We start from the raw sequence: 18,370 nt of genomic DNA, 5'->3' as shown, positions 1-18,370 counted from the left end.
TCCGGAATGCTGCTGGCTTTACTCTAGAATAGCTTTTCCCAGTATGATACCATGATACCATAGAGTTAATACTACTCATGATACTCTCATATCTGGCTTACCGTTGTCAGATGGTGGAGGGTTTGGCACATGAGTGCCGCACCCCAGGGCTACAGAACCCAGCCAACCATCATCATCCAACTACGCCACTCATGGTAAGCCCCCCCCCGAAGGGGAGTATTTTTTTGTTCTGAGTGGCGGCCCTTACCCCTGGGCATAGGGGGGCGATGGTCTGCCGTCTCTTCATTTCTGTTCAAAAAGGGAAAAACCATTACTAACGCGATACTTACGGGAAGTCAATCTGCAAAAAAGGAGAAGCATTAGAATGTGACAGAAATTTTTCCCCCAGCCTCCTCGAAAATTACTGCCGGTGAACACCAAGTGGAGATGAAGCCCTGGGCCCCAAGCCGCCGCTGCTCTCTTTGCAGGTGAAACCAGACCTCTTTCCGAACTTTTGCAAGTACTTCATGGAGGCCTGGTCGCCGCTCAGAGTGAGTGACAGCGCAGCGGGCCAGCCATACTTGATATGAACATTCTACCAGGAGCAAGACGAACTGATTGATTGCTGCGCGCGGGAGTGGGTTTAGGAACCGCACTGTCTCGTATGGAATACCAGGAACATCAAATATTTCGGCTACTTTGCGTAAGAGCGCCTGTGGAATGGCTTTACGCTTTACCAAGCACCAAGCGTTCAAATTTTCTGCTCGCTGCACTACTGCCCTCTCTACGTGGCCAGTGCAGACAAAACAGAGGGACAGAGGCCTCTAACAATAAACGATGCAGGAAAAACAAAATATATTGGTTAATTTTGCAAATATTTTCTTCCGAAAACATAATGCAGTAATAAAACTTAGGTTTTGAGGATTCTTTTCATGGTCATCACCATCGTCACTACGCCAAGTTCTGCGATCATGGCTCGGAATCATGGAAGCTCGGAAGACAACTCTTTAGACGACAAATGTTACTTTTGAGGAAACATTGCATAACCAGTCGAAAGTGCAAATAGTGTAAACGAAATTAAAAGCACCGAACTCGGTTGGCCTACGCCAGCATCGGAGTCTGGCCTCGTGCGTCCGAGTTGTACACCCGCGAGAGCACGTGCGTTTGTGCGTTGAGACAGTCAGAGACAGTTGAGATAGTTAATTCCGTTCCAGAGCCCAGTCCACCATGGAAGACGAGCGTCGCGACCGGACTTTGTGGGTTGGTAATCTACATCCAAGAGTGACCGAGGACCTTCTCTACGAGCTGTTCCTGCAGGTATGTAGTAGTCCGATTCTCTGTTCATTACTTGTGCTAATTGTCCTCACTTTCGCGCCTGACAGGCAGGGCCGTTGGACGATGTGAAGATACCGAAGGACAACACCGGAAAAAACAAGAATTTTGCCTTCGTCACGTTTACTCATGCAGTGAGCGTCGGGTACACCCTGGCGCTCATGGAAGGCGTCAACCTGTACGGCCGAAAGCTGAATATACAGCCTAGGCCGAATGCTGCTGTGGACAATACGTATATAGATATGATGAATAACCACTATGCCTACATGAGGTCCTTGAGAGCGCAGGCTGGACATTACAGTGAAGCACAAGGCTCTACATACCGGCCCGAGGCAAACTTGACAGGCCGCCCCGATGAAGCACGGGCCTACGTGCCCCGGATGACGTGGCCTCCAAAGCCATCTGAGTGGCCTCCTAGACCGCCGCCAACGCCGTCTCAGGCGCCAATGTCGACGCGGGACCATCATTTTAACCATGGACGCAGCCGAGACTTTCCAGGCAACAGCTGTGACCGCAGTGGTGACCGCTTCGGGGCGTTCGACTACCACGGGAGGGACGCCCGCGGGTTCCGGGCTGGTAAAGACCAGCCTGGTATGCAGAGCCGGTACCGCGACGCTCCTGGGCTTGACAGGAGGTTCCAGGAACCGAGGAGCTACCGCGACTACGGTGCGCCCAGAGGGAGTCGGGAAGAAATGGGGCACAGGACGCAGGAGTACAGCGTGAGGAAAAGGCGCTACTAACAGCGTGAGTAAGCTATAACTCATAGCTGTGTGGTTAAGTGGGCATAACCACACGCGCAAGAGCGTGCCTTTTGTCGGTCTCGTCAAACGTAGCCCAGGCTGGGTTGTCCCAGCATTTTATTTTATTTTTATAATGCCTTTATCATTTACCCCTTTTCATTGCTTGTAAGGCACCATTGTTGTGCGTGACTGTCATTGAGCACAAATTAATCATGTTGCGTAATGGCAACTTGATAGCCCGCCAGTGTGGTTTGGTGGTCGTCGCTTTGCCTGCAGCTCTGCACAGTTCCCATTCTGAAACGTGGTTGTGCTAGCTGCTTTTCTGGTTAATGGGGAAAGCAGAACAAATTGCTATCTACCGGGAGGTTCCAAGCGAACACCTGCCCCCGAAACATCACCCACCCCCTAAAATCGATGGCTTTAGCGCCAATGAGGGAACAAAATAAACTTGAATCATTTGTTCATGTGTCGATGCGGTCACTTATTTGCCCTTTCTGCACCTGAGCTGAAAGTTCGCCCATCTCGGATTTTTTCTTGATATCTCCACAGTTTTTATTGGCAGTGCGGCCACTTCTTTTAGTTTTTTGCGCCTGACCTGAAAGATCGCCCATCCCGTATTTTTTGCTTAATATCCCGGTACTTTAGGTAGGCATTCTTTGAGAACTTTGCGGTATGTCCATAACATTAGGTGCGTAATAAAAAATTTTAACTCGGGCTAGGGAAAATTAATCTGAGCTTGGATCCTCCTTTGGTGGGTTGAATGTCGAAATATTTGAATGCTATTGTGGTTATCAGCATATAAAGCTGTTTGGACTGTGATTAACGCTCGGTCTTGCCGCCGACTTCCCAATGATGCAGTCTCGCATTTATTTTCTACATGCATGGTGATGAAGTCAATGGGAGTGGCGTTTGCCCTGCTATAAGCTCATGATGGTGACGATGTTTGTCTCTGCAGCCCATTCAGTCCAAGGGGTGTCATTGGAGTTCTGCACACTGTCAGGATACGACATATAACTGGCTCATTCTTGTTAACCTACTCTTCTGCTTGTTTCCCGTCCGTGTCAACATTTTCCATGGTCATTCAGACACCGGGGCACTTTAGCAGCTGAGGTCTTAAATGCACGGTTGCATCAGCAATGCAGATTCCAGACTGTCTCCAAAGCTGCCCCTTGTACACGGCAGATATTTCCACTTTCCACGCTTGTTGTGAAAGAGCATGCGTTAGAAATCCCCCCCCCCCCCCCCCCTCCCCAGAAAAAAAATATATATACCGTGAAATTTAGAGCGAACGCTCAACTAAACTACGGAAACATCAGCTGAGAGTGCTAAATGGGCTAACTTAGGGTCAGGTGCCAAAAACTACAAGGAAGTGGCTGCATTTGATGCCCAGATGTTAATTTCAAACGTTCAGTGCCTTATCTCTAATGTGTCACCTTCTGCTTCTCGAAGGTTCCACTTTTAGTTTTAACCCTTTTCTTACCTATGAAACTAGAGGGGTATCTTCTATTTTGTTTGAAATCGGGGCACCGGCAGTGTGTGTGGGTGGGCTATTGGTTTTCCCAGAGGAGTATCAGAGTATCATTTAAGAAAGCTTTGTGGGCTTTTAAAGGTGTCGAAGCTGACATGGTTCTGAAAGGTTTTCGCTATTTGGGGGTTTTTGTTAAAATAGTCTGTGAATTAAAAACAAATGTCTTAATGAATTAAAAACGGATGCCTTAACACAGGTTGTTTAATGGGCTGCAAGGAATACAATAGTGCTAAACATTGTTGAAAAAATGATCAGCTGCCATTGCTGAACACAAAATTTGAACTTCAGCAATACCTGGGGTCCACGTCTGGGGCATTCTTATTATGTACACAGTCCCAGGCCATCATGGCTCTTTGGGAATTTCGAGGTATAATACAGCTTGCATGTTCTTATAGTGCTCTTATAGGACTTGATTTTGGCACGCATTTAGCCCTATCATGTCCTCCTCTGTGATGTTGCCTTTTTTTTTTTTCATTGTTCAAACAAACGTTTTAACTAGATATAAAACGTAAAACCAAGAACACCTACTTGATGCGCCAAGCATTTGGCGTGTCAAGTAGGTCTTCTTGAATTGCTCAGTAAGTGTTGTAGAACCCTACTTGAACCACTCGGCCAGCATTTGTATTTACCGCCGTAGAGCGGGAAATTTGAATGCTGGCTGAGTGGTTCAAGTGGGGATGACAACGATTGTAACTTACAAAAATGCTCTTAAAAGTCGCATGTACAATTGTACACGCCGTTTCGCAAAGGGTTAACGAAAATGCAGCAATGTCCGGTGATGCAGAAATCTTTTGTCGGTGGGTAATTTAATTTTTATGTATGTATTTTCGGGCTTTGGTTGCACAAAATGAAAAGGGTTCTTCTTTAAAGTTCCGTACAGTGTGCATGTGCCCCTTTTCTCTCTCGACCCAGCTTGGTGCCAGAATGCGAGACTGCTGTTTCAATGTAGTTCCTGTGCTGGCCTAGCACATTAATGTAGCACAATGCAAATTCTGGTTCCTTGCAGACAAAGAAAACTGGCCGTGCCATCTGCAGTGCGGGTAAGTGTACCTAAAAGACTGGAATAATAATTTTAAGAGACCCTTGAAAGCATGGGGGGTTCAGGAAAAATCAGAAAAATCACTGCTGCTGGGGTCAGAAAAATCAGCAGCAGCAGTAGCTGCCGAAGTCCCAGGGACGGTAGCCAGCCTTTGTGAAGCATGGCCTGAAGTGGACGCCACTTCCGCCAAACTGGCAAGCTACCTTGGGGTCAAATTTCGCTCGCAATGAGGCCTCCACTCGCGAAATGTAAGCCAACGAAACTGAAAAAGGAGTTGCCATTGAATACACCAGAGGGCAATGGTTGTCTGCAAGGCGCTGTTTCCAAGTTTTCACAGGAGGTTTGAAGTCATTGGAACTCCGTGTCCGATGGCCTATGGCACTGTAACGAAAGAGTTGGAGGGCTTTGATGATTTTCTTCTCCTGCTGTGTTGTGAACCAGCAAAGCACACCGGTGTTTGTGTAGTAGGGGTGACATGAGCATCTTCAGCAATTGTTCATCTTCCACCACAGCCTGTACTGCCGCTCCGTGCTGTACAATCTTATGTTAATGCACCAGCCTAGCTGCCATAGCACCTGCCACATGGTGACAGGAACCCGTAAACCACCGCAGTTTGGCCCTTGACAAACTGCGTGTCGTGGTTCACTTTGGAGGCCTCGTCTTCACTCTGCCCATTTACTAAGTGCAAGTGTATGCAAGCTGGTTTGGAGTCACAAAAGTGACTGTGACGCCACATTTTGCAGCAACCGTTTTTGGACGGAGAGAGCTGGTGCACATAAAGAATGGGTGCTGGATGTGTCTGTTGTGTGTCTTCCTCACATCTGACCATGTGACTGACCGCCAGCTTTCACCTCCCTTGTCAGGGTCTTCATTATGGACACAACCACCACTTCAGAATGGCCAGCAAACTTCAAGCATTCAACTTGTCAGTGGACACTGTTCCCAACAAGATCCTGGCTTGACATAGCAAGTGCAGCTCTCAAGTATTTGTTTGCTGTACCTCCCTTGACAATTTTTGAGTGATTTAAAATATAGCTGAGGATCGATTTCTTTGAGTGAGGGCGGTGTTTGAAGCTTGTGGAGAGGGTCTCAAGTACTTTCTGAGATGCCAAATGAGGGTTGCTTGCAGTTTTTGAATCTGCATATTGTCTTAAATATATGATTTGCTGGCAATGGACCTCACTCAAAGAAAACAATCCTGAGGTATAATTCAGCTTACTCAAAAATTGTAAAAAGAGGTACAGCAAAGTACTTTGTGAGCTGCACTTGCTAAGTCATGCCAGCACCTGGGCGCTTGAAGTTTGCTGGCTATCCTGAAATGACAGTTGCATCCATAATGGAGACCCTAACATGCCCAGTGCCCATTCCGCATGTGCAGCAACTCTTGCACTGTCTGAAAAAGATTGCTGCAAAATGCAGCATCCCAGTCGTTTTAGATGCGACTGCATCTCATTCACTCGCCTTGTCCATGCATGCATGCATCCCTCCATCCATCCGGCGGCGTCGTTGTCCACGCCAGCTGCGCATGCGCTCTCCGCCGCTCTCACCGCAGCGTTATCTGCGGGTTAGCGCTCGCTCCTCGCAATGCCAGCTGTGCGTCGGCGCGCGCTAGCGCTCGGTTAACGCATGCGCATGCGCTGCTCTCTCTCATTCCCCTCACCGTTATGTGGCGGTATACAACGCGGTACCTGCGCCGCTCCGCTCCGTCGTTCCAGCGCCGGTGCTCCGATGTCCAACGCTGCTTTGAATGGATACTAACAAGCCTGCTATCGCGATGGTCGGCGCAACCGCAACAAGCACCGGCCAGCCCAATAACAGAACTGCTAGCACCACCGAGGGTGAGGCTGCAAAGCGACGTGCACGGGATGCGGGAACCCCGTAGTAGACGGAAATGCATCGTACGCGTTCATGGCACGTTTCACGTGATGGGAGAATCGACCCAACGGAAACGGCGAGGGAAACCCACGATGCATCGCATCTACACAGGGTTCCCGCGAGGGGAGGTGGGCGTAATTTTTTTGCTCCTCCAAACATGCCTGCAGGCATGGGCACCGCAGTAAATGGGCGAAATGAAGACGAGGCCTACAAGGTGAACCACGCCATGGATTTTGTTGAGGGCAAAATCGCGGTGGTTTACAGGATGCTGTCATCATGTCGCAGGTTCCATGTAGGCCAAACTGGACGGGGCATTAATATAAGATTGCGGGAGCACCAAGCGGCTATACAGACACTGCCAAAAGGTGGACCATTGCCTCTTTGCAGAACATTGCTGGAGATGCTCTTGTAGCCATTACAATGGAAAAACCTGTGTTTTGCTGGATCACAATGCAGAAGGAGAGGGAAACTTAGAGGGAGAGAGAGAGAGGGAGAGATAGCCTTTATTGCAGCAGGAAGGCGCTAGGTCAAGTGGGGGAAGCGGGAATAGGAGGTTGGGTGCTTGTAGCTTGGGACATCTTGAAAATGGACAGTTCAAATTGAAGCTGGTTGGCTCCTTACAAAGGCAGAAGAGGCTGCGTGGGGTGAGGAGAGCAGGCTCACAACCCTATAAACTGCTCGCACTAGACCGCTTTCTAGAGAGTAGTGCACAATTAAAGTCAGCGTGGAGGGTTCCAGTGTACGAGGAGGAAGCATTTGGAGGAGGATTCAAGGTTCTGTAACGCGTAAATTTCGGACAGTGCCAAATTAGGTGCTGGAGATTGGCGGGTGTGAGGGAGGCGCCGAAGGGCATCGAGGCAGCAGAGATGGGGTGTACCATTTATGGAATGTCTCTAGGGCTAAGGTAGCATAGTCCCTTTCAGTTAAAAAGAAGTGGATTCCTACATTAGCACACCATTGCTGGCGTCCTCAGACAGAACAATGCTTTCTGCACTGTAGGTTGGCACAGTATGTGCGATTATGTGCACAATGGTAACTTGTTTATAGTGCGCACACATGAGCGCGTGATGTAGGAATACATGTTTGCATGTCTGATGTTGACATTCTAGCGTCATCCTGTGCCTGTTCCTCTTATCCTTGTTGGTTATGCTAATAGTCATGTCTTATGCTCGATACCAACTAGCCCAATTTTCCACCTTATCCGCCATAAGGGAGAATGGCCAAATGGTTCCGAGTACCTGTTGCCTTTTCAAGCAGTGGAATGCAAGTCTAAATGAGTTGGTAATCTCTCGTAACAAAACCTGGTGTGTGTTGCTTTCAAAGTGAATATGAAGTGAATCACGATTTGTGAATCAAAGGAATACGTAGTGATTTCAAGAAAGCTGAAATTTATAATACCTCAAGCGTCCTTCAGTAACTAACCTGTAGAAAAAATAAAAGGCTGATGTGAGAGGGTTTGCAAAATTTTTCAGTGGCATGAAATGAACATACTGAAGCTATCTTGCTGCTTTTGGCTTTATTGATATATTTTATGTGGCGGCAAATTTAATCACATATGGTGTCCTCAACCACTAGGGCTTCTTGTATTTGTATAATTATGGTGTAATTACATATTCTGACAGCCTATATGGTGAATGCAGTTTTCTTTTAAATATGTAAATGCAAATGGCAGTACAATGGACTTTTATGTTGTATCTGAGATGAACTTTAGCTGTATGGGTCAATACAAGACATGAAAAAGTAGCCTAATTTATGAATTCTCTCAGGTATGACCTGATACCCACCACGGTGTTTCAGTGGTTAAGTAGAGCTTCCACCTGCCCGGTTTTGGACCGGCCCGACCGGTTTTTTAACAACAGACCGGTTGCCGGTCCATACTTGAAACCGCCGATTTTTTGGCCCTCGTGCCGTGAATAAGCCCATTTTGGCATTTTATAAGCGTGAATATGTGACTAAGGCGACAAATATGTGTCGACAAGCTGCGCAAAGACACGCGAGCAGAGAAAATACGCGGGCGAGCGCGCTGCCTAAGATAGAGGGGTACCTAAGGGAGGAACAAAACGGCGAAATGCTGCCGCCGCGGTCAGCAATTGCAATTACTTTGCAGTGAAGCACATACAGAGCAATAACCAAGCTCTCAATCACTTCCAGTACAAACGTTATGTTGATTTCTCTGTAAGAAAACGCTACAGTAAATGGCAGTGCATGTCAAAAACATGACTTTTTTTTTTTTTTTTTCCAACACAAATTAGACAATACATACTTGCTCGATGGGTGTCGTCATTAGTCTTGTGAGTGCAGACAGCAAGTTTCTTGTGAGCAAAGCTGACCAGCAATTCAGAAACACCATCCACACTTTCTGGCTCTGTGTTTCATTTGTTTAGTTTTGGAGCTCCTTGATGTTTATTCTCTCTCTCGTACTCGGCACAAGGTAACTTGGGTACCCTTCAATAATGGTTGGCACAACACCAGGTAGAAGTTTCCTGATTCGGCACTCGGGAATATAGTCACTGGAGATGAGATGCTGGCTGCAAACGACGGTGACGCCAATTTGTCGTTAAGAATCGAATTTAGTCTTCAAATGTTCCTCAGCCACTTAATGACCAGTTCTATCCCACTTGGGAATTGATGAAAGGAAATGTCTTGCACCCTATTTGACTGTGCGTACAGTGCGCTGCTGCATTGATCGGCCTCCGGCAACAGGTTCACATCTTCGCAGTGCAAAACACGTCCCTCAGAATACAGCAGCAATGAGTAAATATGTACACAGGTAGACCAGTCACAACATATCTGGCTAGCAGCGTCCCTACTGTGCGAATGGTGCACTACCCAAGGAACACACGACGCAACAAAACTATCATCAGAACAGCAGCAGCAAGATGCAGCTAAAGCCCCTAGAACTCCAGTGGGTGACTGCGCCCTCATGTGGAGAACAGTCAGGTTACCCATAGAGAAGCGTTCCCACTCTGTTCGAATAGATAGCAAAGGCCATATGAAGGAACGACCGCATGCCCCTCTAGTCTCGCCGTGGTTAAATGAACTATGAGGACACGCACACACTTGAAAAAAAAAAAAAACAATAAATGTGGACGAAAACTGCACACAGAGTAATTATTAATGCATCAGGAGAAAGAGAGAATTCCAACAGGAAACAGAGCCCACACTCTACACTGCTCTCGTCTGCCGCCTAGTACTTCTTTTACTCTAATTGCTGGCTCGCCTTGCAGCACCTGTGGCACAACCCTGTGGAATACAAGAACCAATGTCATACAGTTATTGAATTAAAAAAAAAAGTCCTCTGAACGAAAACACTACAGAAATTCTGAAAACTGTATACTAATGCGTAAGCATTCTTACTCTGTTTCTTTATTTCACCAACCTTGAGTTTCTTCAGTGGCGTTGAAGGAACACATCAACACAGACAGTATCTTTTCATTTCTTTTTTTGGGTGATGGACTTTGTGAGTTCATTTCCAGTTTCTCTTTTTCAGTTAATGGCATTTAGGGCACTAGATTTAATGCAACTTTGTAATTGGGTTAGTCCCTTTTCAGTTTTTTTTTTTTTTTTTGTCCCCCCTTTTTTCTTTAAACATGTGAGGGCGCTAGTTACGGTAGATCTTTGCAGGTTTTGTTGAATAATTTTGTTTTTAAATGAATATTTTAGGGATGGGCGAATATTCGGTATTGTTGAATATGCGATCGAATTGCTCTCTATTTGTTATTTGGTGCTCCCGAATAGGCAGCCAAAGCCAAGCTTTTCGGTCAAGCCTTCCGAGATGTCATCCCTTGAGATGTCATGCCAGGCTTGTCGCGAAACCCCGCCAACGTGGACATTTCTATCAGAGCCAAGTTGTTGCCTTGCCTAGAGGTTCGACGAGCTCTCGGCCGCCATCGCACTTTCCGTTCAAAGGCGGCACTGAAATGACACCGCTGCCAACATAGCGGCACCAAGCCAGTGCACTTTACTTAAAAATGGCGGCCTGTAACTTGTGCTGTGGTTGGCCAGGCCACAGATACTTTTGGCTACAATACTCTCTCTCTCTCTCTCTCTCTCTCTCTCTCTCTCTCTCTCTCTCTCTCTCTCTCTCTCTCTCTCTCTCTCTCTCTCTCTCTCTCTCTCTCTCTCTCTCTCTCTCTCTCTCTCTCTCTCTCTCTCTCTCTCTCTCTTTTTAGCGGGGCTTATAGGTGGCGTTAAATAATCTGGAGCCGACTGTGTGTCACTTTTATATTTTGGTGGCTACTAATTGCACTTGAATATAAATCTCCTAATCTAAGTAGACCCATAACTTTAATATTTACATTTTTTTTTCTTTTAGTTTGTGCTAGAGTTTATTCAATTAGAATATAGTAAATACGGCAGCTCACTGCGTGAGCTGTGACAAACAAGTGACAAACTACTTTGGGCGCCCCTGTGCTCCCACGGTCTGAAAACCCTCTGGAGTGGTGGGCGAACTATGGCATCCGGCTTTACCCTGCGCTGGCCAGGCTGGCCCGGAAGTACCTTTCCATTCCTTCCACGCAGGCGAGGAGTGAGAGGACGTTCTTGACAACAGGAAATGTTGTCAGCAGCCGGTGGGAGCTGCTTCTCCCAGAGCATGTGGAGCAACTAGTATTTCTTCCCGAAAACTTGTGAATACAGTAAAGGAAAGCTGTCAATTTAATTTCTGAGTGAATACTCAACTGCTAATAAGCTTCACAAAATGATGTGCCTACGTGGGTTCTAACTCGTAGGCGGGTCGCAATTTGCTCATTTTTCAGTGTAATCTGTAAAGGTGTACTGTTCGAACTATTCGATTCGAAATTATGCGACGAAATTACTATTCGCTTCGAACTTCAAATTCACCATTCGCCCATCCCTGGTATATTTTTTTGTGGCCTGCTACGGACGATGGTTTTCAGATTTGACTGTCAGTAACCAAATTGGGCGACTTCGTTTTGTTTACGTTTACACTTTTCTAATGATTAAGTGCTTGAACTTTTACAATTGTACATTTTTGTGCTGATACAAAAGCATTACACTGGTCATGTTGAAGGAGTACTGACACCAATTTTCGGCGTTAATATTATTGCACAGTTCACTTCCTTTACTCAACAGAATACCCTGGCTGAAATATGAGCGGCCTGTGATGCGAAGAACATACTTTAATTGGATCTCATTTATTGCACCGACAGAGCAGCGCACGGAGCAGCACTCAGCAAATGGACATCAGCGTGACATCATCCCGTGAAAGCCAAAAGAAGTGACGCGACAGCTCTCGTCAAAAACTCATGACGTGGCTCCACATGCGCGGCCCCGCGAGCGCCGAGCGGGCGCTGGCACATTCACAAACGGGTGCATGTAGCCAAAGCTAGAGGCATAACCGCTGCCCAGAAAGGCACTGTTGGCAAAATAAATTTCCACACACGGAAAAGGAAGCGATAATATAGCCCGGAATCGCAATAGAAGTCGCCATCAGGACTTTTATTGAAAGCGGTCATCGAATTTCTGCCGCAATGGTAGGCCTAGCACCTTCAGGCAGATCGGCCGTTCAGCTCCGGCGGCGGCGCGGTCGAAACACCGCCCCTACTGGCCTCCCCAGTGTTTTGACGTCCGCACAAAGCGGTGAGGTCATGCCGGGATTCTGTCATATGCGCCTTTCGGGATGAAAGTGCGGGAATTTGAAACACGATTTTCAGGCCGTTCAATGCAATTAATTATCGTGCGCTGAAGTATTTAAAGTGCTGTTTCGGGTTCGCGAGACCATTAAGCATCGATAAAAGCAATAAAAGTGGAACATGGAATTTTCATGTCAGTACTCCTTTAAGGTACTGGGCAATGAATGCATATGCGTTGACACCCCTGTGCCTACATTTCAGTTCCCTTCTGGGCCACTTTTATTATAACCGCGCAGTTACGCATGGGTTATGAAGTGCAACACAGTCCTGAGCTACAAATTCCACCTGGGGTTGCATAACATGCTCCGAAATCTGGTGCATTCTGGTGGTGTTGTATTTTTCCTTCGCCTGAAATGCGAGATCATTCCAGTGCAACTTTTTACAATCTGTGTGGCGAGTCTAACACCATCTCTGTGCTCCTCTTTCAGGTGGAGGTGCCGCTAGCAAGCAGTTGTGCCATGGGTGCAACTGCATCTTCATGTTGCCATCCCTCTTGGGCATTCATTTTTTAATCTATGGAATAGATTTTGAAGATCTCAGTTTTCAACCTTGGGGAGAGGGGAGGGGGAGCTAGGAGCTCAAAGTAGTTGTTGCTCATCTTATTTAATTTCTTGTTTTTCACTGAAGCTATTTTTACATCTCCCATTTATTTTTGTAAATTTACATGAAAGGCTCATATAAAAACTGACTCAGGTATTGTGGGAAAGTTATGGCAACACTGTTTGTCAGACAGCATGGTTTGAACTTTTTTTTTTTTTTGGTTGGGGGCCGAAGCAAGGTTCAGGACTGCAAGTTCAGGGTTCACAATAAAGAGAGGTTGGTGTGTTCTGTTTGCAGAGTCTGTCTATTGTGTGCATTCGCTTTCTGGTCAGTTTTAAGTGCTCTTCAGGGTCAACTACAATATCGGTTGTAGCAATCGCAATGTGCAAACATGGCATTGTCAACTTCTCCCCATGTTAAACAACTTGTTGTAGGGCAATTATCCAACCAGTATGTTTCAACTGTGGTAGAAAGGCATGAAATCGAGACGCACGAAAAAAAAATTTATGCATTAAATCCTTCCAAAACGTTCAAAGTACAACATTTTTCTTTTGATACAGAAATACTGTAACTTGGTTTGCCAACGAGTACATATAGGTTGTATTCACTGGCGTGGCGTGCATGCCGGCAGTCGTGTGTGCGCCGCCATGCCGGAGCCTGCGTGCCCCGCTGCTAGGGCGGCGACGTATGCCTGGGCGGTGCGCAGCGTTTGTGCAGGTAGCATCAGGAGCAGTAATATTGTGTCCCACCGAGCTCAAAAACATTGCCTCAACGTCGAGTACTGTTTCGCGCAGCGTCCTACAGCCTACCTGTCGAAGGCACGGGTGAAATCGTCGCCACAGATCAGCTGATTGCCAGCCGCCGTTTTTTGGTATTGGCAACAGATCGCTCAGCTCTCTGCAAGCGCCTTCCCCTTCGGCCGCTCGGCCACTTGCTGATAGATGTCGTTAGTCTCTCAGCCGACAATGCTCCCACCGCTATGCTACTGTCGTATCTCAGTCAGCAGGTGCGTCATCGCTCACAATGGCTTCAGAAGCATTATTTGGCTTTTGTACTGAATTACTCTGCCTATGGGGCAAGGTGTGGTTGCACCTGTGTCACTGCGCTCACAGGCATCTGCAGCTCCATTTTCTGGTGGTGATATGCGGGTAAGTAGGGCATCACCAGACAATGTCACTGTGATTATTCACATCTGTTGGCACCTTGGGCCAAGAATCGGGTGGTAGCGGCTCAGACGACGTGCGCTTCACCCTCCCTCTTTCCCTGCGAGATGCGATTGCATGCGCACACACGGCAAGCACTGTCATGGCGGTTTTCAGTGTTGCCAAGAGAAGAAATCGTCATAAGCTCTGTCATTTCTAAGGACTGGTTGGTAGTGTGTACTTCAATCGTTCCCTGTCTACTTTCATCATCTATGTCAGCTTAGTGCCAGCAGTATTTCAAGTTAAAAACCAACTGGTCCCCTTTTAAGCTTTGGTTTTCTACATGCTGCCACAGCACCCAGTTGTGAAAGTCGGGTCATCAGTGCAATCGGATATGCCGATGGCTTGCGGGGAAATTTAGAATACCTTTCTGGTAGGAGTATTCAGGTGGCAGCGCTGCATGGAAACGCTCAGCTGTGGTGTGGCTACCTGGGCTCACTTGTCACACTTTGTGATGGGCTTTTTAAAAAGAAAGAAAACGGGGCAAAAGAAATGCCAGCATTATTTATTTTTGGACAAACGAGCCATCAGTGTCCAAACAAAACATGAGGTGTGATATTAGGTGTGATAGAAGACAAAAAACAGGATAAAGAGTGGACAGGACAAATGTTTGCAACTGTTAGCCAGTCTTCATGTGGGTACACTTGCCCCTGCGTCTTCACTTGTGGTATCTTGAGCAGGCCCTTCCAGTGTGGCCTCCTACGAGTGAGCAATGTGTTACAGCCATTTAGTGTTCAATGGTCACCGGCATGCAAAGGTGTCTGGGCTATCTGGTGAGAAATCTGTACCAATGGGCAACTTCTACTCCTTATGGTAGCTTATGACACGAAGGAATGACCAGGGGGATGAAAGTGAAGATGTAGATATTGCACGTACCTGCTTCAGGACTGGCTGATAGTTATGTGAGCATTTTTCTGCTCTTCTGCTTGTTCTTATTTTGTCCTTTACTCCTTGGAAACACGCCAGAGGAACTTTTTCCACCACTAAGGGTGCCACTCATTGGCTTTGTTCATTTCTGCTGCTTTGTCCTGGCCTTTTTCTGTGAAAACTTCCTTAACGCTTGAAATAATGCACCAAATAGCCCACTCCAAGGTTCTTGTGAAGCTCGTTTTGGGAATATTTATCAGATTTTGACCTCCTTGCGGAGCTTTTATGCCCACAAAAAAGGCAGTACTGTGCTGGCAGGCAGGGAATGGAAGGGGAGAGAGTGGCAAAGATCTTCATTCAAAACCAGAGTGGTTTGCCGGTAGATGTGCTAATGCCTTTAGGGTATTTTGTTCAAGAAGGGCGTTACGAGAAATTAAGTTGCCCTGGGAACTCGAAGCAGGCCAGAAAATAAGAGAGCAAATAAGAAGGGTAGCCATTGACAAGCCTACCTAACTCTTGTGAGTTAAGGTAGGGGTTGTAAAAGGAAAAAAAAATCGTTCAAAATTCGTGAGTTGAATTTAAACTTTATGGGAGGGGGTGGGGGGGGGGGGGGGTATAAAAGCCATTAAAAATAAAAGCAAGAGGTTCAAAACTTCGTAAGGCCAATTGACAATTTTTTAGTGCTATTAAATCTGGGTCAAGACAACGTAGTGTTTGCACGAAATGGGATCATGGTTGTTGATAAGCCAAACACTAAAATACAAAGCTTTGTGTTGTCTGGCTAGCTCTACGTATTAACAGTTGTTGCAGTAGTGTTAGTGTTGGCCAGTTAGAAATTGTTTTTGTAGGTACTAGTGTTTGGATGGTACGCCACTGCAGCATTGCTCGGCTTACAGCAATACGGCTAACCACTGCTGCGGTTACAATACTTCGGCCCTAGCTGCAAAACGAAAGATGATGCGCTTTGACCTGAGAGAGGGAAAAAGAAAGGTGTGTTGAAATTCATAGGAAAGTTCTGAAAGGTGGTGGTCAGCACATGCATCCAGTCCTTAGATTAGGTGGCCACTGTGCTACACGCATCAAACCTAGAAACTTGCTGAAAAATATTGCAATGGTCAAGTAATCTTCATGTGCTTGTGTGAAACAACTTAGAAAATTGCTGAAAAAGTTTGCAATGGTTGACTATTCTTCGTGTGCTTTAACCATACAAGCACACAAAGAACGTCACTATTGGCCAGCCTCCTTCTAGTTGCAGCAATTAAAGCGTTTGATAGTAGCTTAGTAGACAATCCCAACAGCTGCACAACAGACTAGGAGGGATATTCTGCAGCGAGGGAAGTCCAGAGTTCTGTTTCATGCTGGTAATCACTATAGCTTTCATAGTGCTTCCAGGCGTTAAGAGAAGCACTGTATGTAGGCTCTGCTGCAGGGGTAATGAGCACGCCAATATAAGTCCCATCAAAGGCTGCATTTTATAATTGGCAGGGAAACCAATGCAAAAGTTGCAGCAAACGGAGTCTAGCGGGGGTAAAAAGCTGCAGCAATCCAGCCAAACAAGCTTGGACGCTTAGTGCACGTTTTGAGCCGTTCGTCTAAGTGGGAGATTTATTTCTGATGAGTTAGCTTTAGACCACGGAGTGGGAACAAGGCAGGAGGGGAAACGGCGCCTCCTTGGGCGGCCAGATAATGTCACTAGCGCTTGGCCTAGGTTAAGCTAGCGGCATCTATCACGGGAGAAGAAACTGCGTGGCTGCTGCGATCGGCATTGCACTGCGCAGCACGCTGCCATCATTTCGTCCATCAGGGGCCGCTGCGCTCTCCTTCGCCGTTGCAGCTACGAAGCTTTGTAGTCCACGTTTGCTTTCGTTGTGGCATTATCTGGTCACTCGCCCGCGCTTTCCGCAATGGGCATATTCTTGCTCCGTGCTGTAAACGAACTCTGAAATGAGTGCAATTATCTTGCCAGATTAAAGCATGGAATATATACCGTGTACTGCATTCTTTAAGCATTTTTACTTAGAAAAGTGCGTTGCAAAGTGCAGCTTCCTCGCATCATTCTCCCTGCCGGTTGCTGATGTCAGCTATGACAATAAATTAATAATAATGTAAAACTGCACAATGCGGTCACAACTGATCATTTGACAAAAACCGCGTCATGCCTCTTCTACAAATAATCTCAGACCTACATGGGATAGGCTTAACTGACTGAGTAGGTGGCTAAGGCGTTGCGCTGCTGAGCACGAGGTCGCGGGTTCGATTCCCGGCCGCGGCAGCCGCTTTCTGATGGAGGCGAAAAGCAAAAACGCCCGTGTGTACGAGATTTCGGCGCACGTTAAAGATCCCCAGGTGGTCAAAATTAATCCGGAGCCCTCCACTACGGCGCGCCTCATCGCCTGCGTTGCGTCGGCGCGTTAAACCCTACAATCAATCAATCAATCAAACTGACTGAGTAGCTTTCCACGAGACTGGCAGCCAGCAACCAAAAGGACATTAATTGGAAGTAACTCTTTGTTTCTCAGCGTCCCACAAAAAAAAAAAAATTGTGGGAATGTAGTCAATACAGCAGATATTTTGCTTTAACCTGTACTTATATGTGCATGCTGCTGAGCCAAAGGACGCGAGTTCGATTCCCGACCGCGGCGCCGGCTGCTTTTCTGATGGAGGCGAAAAGCGAAAACGCCCGTGTGTTCGCGATTTCGACGCACGTATCCCAGGTGGTTGGAATTAATCTGGAGCCCTCCACTACGGCGCGCCTTATCGCCTGTGTGGCGTCGGCGCGTTAAGCCTTATAATGTGAACGCAGGTTGGTCGGACTGGCGCTCTCTCTCTCTCGCCCCTTCCGCTCAAAAATAGCCTCTGATCAGAAGTTGGGTTGTTGAAAAACCGCGCGTCGCATCAGCCAATGACAGCAGTGTGGGTCAGGTGACCGCCCGGGGCAAAAGGGTATGGCCATCGCCTATGGCCGGTATGGCCCATTCGTATTTCTTTAAATATTTGGTGCAGCTTTGGAAGGTCTCGTCAGCGTGAATCGAGCCCGAACGTACACACATAAAGTCGCGTTAATTTGGGAGGTTTGCATGCACTAATAGCTAGAGAAAAAAAAAGGGGGGGGGGGGGGGGGGGGGGGGGGCGTTGTTGCCGTGAGACGGCGGGGGAGCGCGCGTCTCACGCTCGCAGCAGACGCCTCGGAATGCGTTCGGTAACAAAACTGCTAAAAGCGCCCAATACGACTGTTCGAAGCGTTTTTAATTTGTTTTAGTTGGCGTAATTCTCAAACACGCGGCCGGGTGTATGATAATCCAATGCCAGCTCGTCTCGATGGGCGCGTATAATTTTTTGGCGCTACCTCATGAACAAAGTGCGCATTCGTCGCCGCAATTTGCTAACCGCTAGAGCTGGTTGTCTGCTATGCGGTCGAGCAGAGTCCTTTATTTTGTTGTGTTTCGTTTGTATTGCGTCGCACGTACGCGTTTGTACCGTTTTGAGTTTTTTTTTTTTTTTTTAATTTTCGCTACAGTCGTTGCTGATGTGCGCGCCTTCGAATCTTTGTGAAGTGATATGGCTGTTTTCTGCGGCGTAGAGGCAGCTTCAGCTGCGTTTCAATGTCATCCGAG

At 47.1% G+C, this 18,370-nt stretch overlaps 1 protein-coding gene across 1 annotated transcript; it reads left to right on the top strand.

The window, feature by feature from the left end:
- The first annotated feature begins 922 nt into the window (after nucleotides 1-922).
- On the top strand, nucleotides 923-2,055 carry LOC144148078 (uncharacterized). Its single transcript, XM_077679672.1, has 2 exons — nucleotides 923-1,296; nucleotides 1,362-2,055. Exons 1-2 carry the CDS (start codon nucleotides 1,207-1,209, stop codon nucleotides 2,049-2,051), a joined length of 780 nt encoding a protein of 259 aa, XP_077535798.1. The 5' UTR covers nucleotides 923-1,206; the 3' UTR covers nucleotides 2,052-2,055.
- Nucleotides 2,056-18,370: the final 16,315 nt, after the last annotated feature.

This window comes from Haemaphysalis longicornis, unplaced genomic scaffold (genome assembly GCF_048455015.1).
Source record: "Haemaphysalis longicornis isolate Haplotype H1 unplaced genomic scaffold, Haemaphysalis longicornis Haplotype H1 scaffold_759, whole genome shotgun sequence".
Taxonomy (NCBI): Eukaryota; Metazoa; Arthropoda; class Arachnida; order Ixodida; family Ixodidae; genus Haemaphysalis; species Haemaphysalis longicornis.
Note: the sequence above shows the minus strand (reverse complement) of the source record. Positions and strands in the feature narration are given on the sequence as shown.

Bases quoted from the DNA above. Each gene is read 5' to 3' on its own strand.
- LOC144148078 (XM_077679672.1), top strand. From the start codon at position 1,207: ATGGAAGACGAGCGTCGCGACCGGACTTTGTGGGTTGGTAATCTACAT. The intron at 1,297-1,361 runs GTATGTAGTAGT...CGCGCCTGACAG, and splicing joins TCTACGAGCTGTTCCTGCAG to GCAGGGCCGTTGGACGATGT.